Source organism: Varroa jacobsoni, unplaced genomic scaffold, assembly GCF_002532875.2.
Source record: "Varroa jacobsoni isolate VJ856 unplaced genomic scaffold, vjacob_1.0 scaffold_1094, whole genome shotgun sequence".
Taxonomy (NCBI): Eukaryota; Metazoa; Arthropoda; class Arachnida; order Mesostigmata; family Varroidae; genus Varroa; species Varroa jacobsoni.
The window spans coordinates 134,944-140,291 of record NW_019213996.1 but is presented as its reverse complement, the minus strand read 5'-3'; the positions used below and the strand labels follow the sequence as shown (position 1 = coordinate 140,291).

Here is a 5,348-nt window from a genome sequence, read left to right as displayed (position 1 = left end):
TGTGTGTGTATTTGTGTGTATGTGTGTATGGGTGTGTGTGTGTATGTGTGTATGGGTGTGTGTGTGTATGTGTGTATGGGTGTGTGTGTGTATGTGTGTCTGTGTGTATGTGTGTGTGTGTGTGTGTGTGTGTCTACGAGAGCGTGGGTATTTGTGTGAGTGTGCATGTGTGTGACCGTGAGTCCGCGCGTGTGTGCGTACTAGTGGACGCGTGGATGGGTGCGCGTTTGTCCGTGAATGCGCGTCGCGTGTGAGTGTACGCGTGTGTGCATGTGTGCCTAGTCCAGAGATCTTATCTTATGTAATCGTTGTGCGTGTAAATTGTACGAGCGTCCGCGTCTGTGTAGGTTCATATGAACAGCTGGGTTTGTCAGTCAGTTGGGCTGTATTGCTGGCCAGTTTCCGTCGACATGTCCACCGGCCGGTTGGTCGGTCGACCAGTCGATTGACCGCCCTTGGCATCATCATTATCCGCTTAGCCGCTGACCTCACACCCACTGATCAATGCGTTAACACTGTGCTGCTATGCCTCACTCTCGACACGTATGCCACCGCCCACCATCTACTACTACCCATCGAATTTCGATGTGAAACCCACTTGCTTCGTTGACATTAAACAACTATTTCGAGTTTTCTATTTGCTTCCACAGTGTTAGTTAGACACGTTATCTCGTACGACTGACGGTTGCTGCTTCCAGCATAAAAGCAATCGGCGATGCACCAATTCTACGCGACGCCGCTAGCTAAGGTCGGCCGTATCAAGCTCTAATGCTATTGAGAGCTGAGCTGCCCGGCATCAGAATCGGCGCTGTCGCCGGCCGGCCGGCCGGCTATTTGGTTGGTTAGTTTGGTCTCTGGACGGATGCATGTACAAACTCGATGGCGTGTGTACGTGTGCGTCTGTGTGTCCTAGCGATGTTGTAAGTTGGTTCCTGTTTGTGTGTTTTGCCGCTGCGTGTGAATATGTCTGTGTCATAGCTCAATGTATGTCTGTGTGTTTATGGGTGTACGTCTCTTCTCGACAAGACAAATGCAGCCGATGCGGCAGCCGGCGCCGCCGCTGCCGCGGCCGACGGCGCTGATGCTGCTGTTACCGGGTGGGAGAGGGTAACCATAACAGAGAAACAGCGACAGCGGCCAAACAGCTGACGAACGCAGCAGCTGCAGCTGCAGCTACGGCGAACCGCAGCGGCCCGACAGACGAGTCGCTCGCTCTCTTAGCTGGTTTGCCTGTTGTAGTTGAGTGGCGGTGTTCGTGGTGGTACGGTGACTGGCTAGCGACAGCCTGGTAGACAGACAAGCACAAGCGGTTGTTTCGTTAGTTATTCGTGCGATTGGATCGTTGGTTGATTCGGTCGGTCGGTCGGTCGGTCGGTTGGTTGCTGCTGCTTTAAGACTGTTTCGTCAAAACGTCGTCGTTGCTGTTATAATATCTCACGGTTTAGCATTGGACGAAGGCTCGTTTCGACCGGAGTAGAGGCCGGTCCTTTTCTAGCGGTGGTCAGAATCAGCGATTTACAGTGGCAGCCACAGCAGCAGCGGTGGCGGCGGTGGCGGTAGCAGCAGCAGCTGGAAAGCCGACGGTCAGCTGAGCTGAATGAGCGAAAACGATTTGCCGGTATCTCGGCGTCGGAGTTTGCCGTGTCTGTCTGCCCTACGCTGATCGGACGGAACTGCAGCTTCGTTCAGCATCTGTGCACTGATCTCGGATGTATGTCTTACGCTGTTGTTGAACATCGTCCTGGTAGCCATTGGCGCAAGCGGCATTTTAGTTACCAGTCACTTCTGATAATAGTAGTGAACCAGTCGTAAGTCACTAGTCGATATTCACACTTCACTGTTACGCTTCAACGTTCGAGGGTGAGCACCGCCGCTATTAATAACAGTATCAATTGGTCGCTACCGGCTTTACAATTACGCGACGGTGCGTCGCCATCAACGCCCATCCCGTTTGCTCCGATGTTTGTCTTCGTAGCGATCAGTGACGAGCAATCGATGCTTTTGACACAAGGAATTTTCAATCACAGCAAAAGCATCAGCAGCGATAAAAGTTCTTATCGCAGCAGCAGCAGCAGCAGCAGCAGCACGGAGCAAACTAGTAATAATCTCGACAGTATCTTCCACAGAGCCAGCTGCATTGACAGCGAAAACGATCGAAGTGTTAGAGCTATATCAGTAGCTCTCACCGTTGGCGAAAGTCTCCTCGGAGGTGGACTCATCCTGCAAGACGTCTGCGATGGATGTTCGTAGCCCGGTCTAAGCCTTGTTCTCTGAGTGCTATTAACTGCGTTGCATGTTAGTGTTGGGCGGTCGGGTTATGACGGCAGTAGCATGGAAGCCACGGAAAATAGAAACAGAAAGAAAACCTACTGAGAAGGTGCAAGGGATCACGGAAGCAGGGAAATACGGATAATAGGAGAAGTGCGGTTTAATTTGCACGTCGACTCTGCACGGACATTTTTAGTTTCTCCAGAAATAGCTACTATCACAGCATTATTTGTTTTCTTCATTCCGCTGTGAATCCGCAACGTACCCATACTGGCAACTCTTGCTGGACAGACTACTGATGTGTCGTATCGATACGCCATCAGTTATGCAGTGTCACCTCCTCCATCGCAGCTGAGTGAGTTAAAGGAAGATCTGGCCTTTGTTCCCGATCCGAGGACGAGTTGATCAGGAAAAAAGATAGAGACGAGAGCATTTTTTTGTCACTGGAAAAAAGTTCATGGAGTGCTACTGTGAATGGTCAGCTGCCATTAATCGGGCTCCCGGTTGCCCACCGGTCACCGGTTCAGTTGTCTGGTCTGCCTGAGTACCACCCACCTACAAGTGTTCATTGAGCCTAGTAGTAATTAGAGGAAAAAGTGCTGGTCGTCGGCGAGAGTTCGACGAGAAAACCTAAAAACGTCGTTAATGTCTTCACTTGTGGTGATCAAAATAAAATGTATGTGAAGTACAATTGATTACTATTATTATTGTTGTTGTTGTTGTTATTAATTTTACTTGGGTTCAGTTAGTTATTATTGTCCTTCCCTGACGGATAGAAAACGTTCGTCCTGCGACGTAACGAAGTTCGGTGCGCGTTCGTCCCGCAAAATCTGCGCAGCTGAAGGCAGTTTGTCGAGTCGAAAGTCGGTCTGTTAACAGTGCGGAATTAAGAGTGCGTTTGTCATTGTTTTCGAGGAGTATATATATATGTATACATATATATACATATATATATATTGTATATATATTGTATATATGTGTAGGAAGAGAGAGTTTTACGGATCGCTTTCGGGTTAGCTCTGTCGTTCTTAAGGCGATAGCACAACGATCGCACCAACGATTTAGCCCCTGTTGTGTGGAAATCTGCTGGATGTGCATGTGAAAGTGTGGATGTCCGTATACCCGTCCGATTTCGTTGTATTGGACTTCTCGGACTTTTGTTCAGGTTTGTGTTTTATTGAACCTTACGTTGCTGACAACAACAACAACAACAGCAGCAGCAGCAGCAGCAGCATCGGCAGTTGACGCTTGAGTGCAGCGATTGAGGTTGGCGACGAAGCAGCCCTGAGAGAAATTTTGAAAGGCGAAAAGAATGTCGACTGGTAAGCGATTAGCTAAACGCTCGATCTTGGGAAGCCGGGTCTGCGCGCCTACAGAGGAGGGCATCTATATGCCCGGCCTAATCCAGGCTACGAAAACCGACGCCCGAAACGAGAACATCTACACTATTTCGTTCCTACACAATAAAGGTTTGTATATGATATTGCTTGGACCATGTTAGATTGGCACCACTATTAAGGCGTTTGCGATCGTTACTACATCGTACGCTAAGCTACGCGTAAACGTCCTCAATAACATGACTTTTAGCAATTCTTTTATTATTTTGCTTAGTGCATGTGTGTCTAGCATTGGGCGTCAAGCCCAATGGGTTGTGAATTACGGGACCGATGAGTCTTTCAGTTCATCGTCATAGTTTTGCCGGTTATCAGCTGCTGGCCGCCGCTGGCAACCAGCGATGATCGAGTGCGCTGAACTGAGTAGAGGCTCTCTCTCGGCGGTTCTTCCTCGCCCGCGCTTGTCCCTACGCTGTCAATATACTTCTCACGATGACGCCGGTAGCAGCAGTGGCGATGGGCTAGCGACAGCTGCCGCGATCGCCACTGCTAAACGATGCGGCAGAGGGACACGGTTGCCATAGAGGGGGCGAATCGGCAGACAAGCAGACTGGTGGGCATGCAAACAGGCATGTTAATGGACATATAGAAAGGCAAGTGAACATCCACCGGCAGAAGGAACGGAGGCCGGTGTGCATAACAGGAACGGCCCTGGCAACAGCAGCATCCGCCGCCATCATCACCACCGCCCGTGGCCTTAGACAGTCCTTGAAAGAGAAAACCAGCCAATCGGGCATCCAGCTAGTCAGCCGTACGAACAGCCAGCAGAGCCAACTGCAGCGGGAACATACGAACAACCGAATAAAGAGCATTCAGCCGCCGCGGCCGCCGGTTGACATAGAACAGCTGAGGTCCTTTGCTGTCGCCTGCCGTCATCGGTCCGTGCAGCATGCTACTGCCCCTGCCACTCAAACCGGGAGTGACTTCGACTAAGCTGCTGCTGCTGCTGCTGTTGCTGCTGCTGGCGAGCTAAGACAACGTAGTTGGCCTTAACCGGCCTCAGCCTGTGCAGTGCGATGACTTCCTATGGGACCCGACGCGAACACAGATAATGCGCTATGTTACTGTGGCGAGGTTACGAGAAACCTTATAGTACTGTCACTGGCGTCTTCTATCTGGTTGTGGTCAGTAGAAGCTGCACCGCTATGCAACCAAGAGAGGGTTAATGGGTGATGTTGCGGATGCCAAGAACAGCTTCTGGCGGAATCACCCACCGGTCTATACGAGATTGACCTACGAATACTACTAGTTGCGGTAGTTAACCCCGCTGTTGCGGCTTGTGTAACGGTGTTACAGGTGCTATCGGCATTCGAATGTAATAATACATGCCAGTTGAATATATGTGGTTGTATCTCGGTTAAGATGACAAGTTTATTCCAACTTCACTTTCAAGTAAATGCTATTGATATAGGGACAAATCAATTCAGAATCGTTTCCAGCCATATGCGTCTATTTTGTGAGCAAGTTTGCAACTGGCAAAGCCGCGGTCCCTGCCATAGCGATAGCACCACATTGAAGGTGCACAGGATGGACGCGGCGGTCCTTTTTAATTTTTCCCTCTATGATTTTTTTGTTGTTCGATGCCAGCGTGTTGAGTGTACACATGAGTAACAATAAAATAGTACGTAGGCGTAAAATGGACGGTTATTACACGTGAGTGTGTGTGTGTGTGTGTGTGTGTGTGTG

At 49.9% G+C, this 5,348-nt stretch overlaps 1 protein-coding gene across 1 annotated transcript in view; it reads left to right on the top strand.

Moving 5' to 3' along the window:
* Positions 1–1,128: 1,128 nt before the first annotated feature.
* Positions 1,129–5,348, top strand: part of LOC111266527 (zinc finger protein 395) — a 136,969-nt gene continuing 132,749 nt past the window's right edge. Inside the window, exon 1 of the mRNA XM_086970939.1 lies at positions 1,129–3,737. Coding sequence (XP_086827065.1) covers positions 3,581–3,737 — 157 coding nt within the window. The 5' untranslated portion in view covers positions 1,129–3,580. The remainder of the gene's footprint in view (positions 3,738–5,348) is intronic.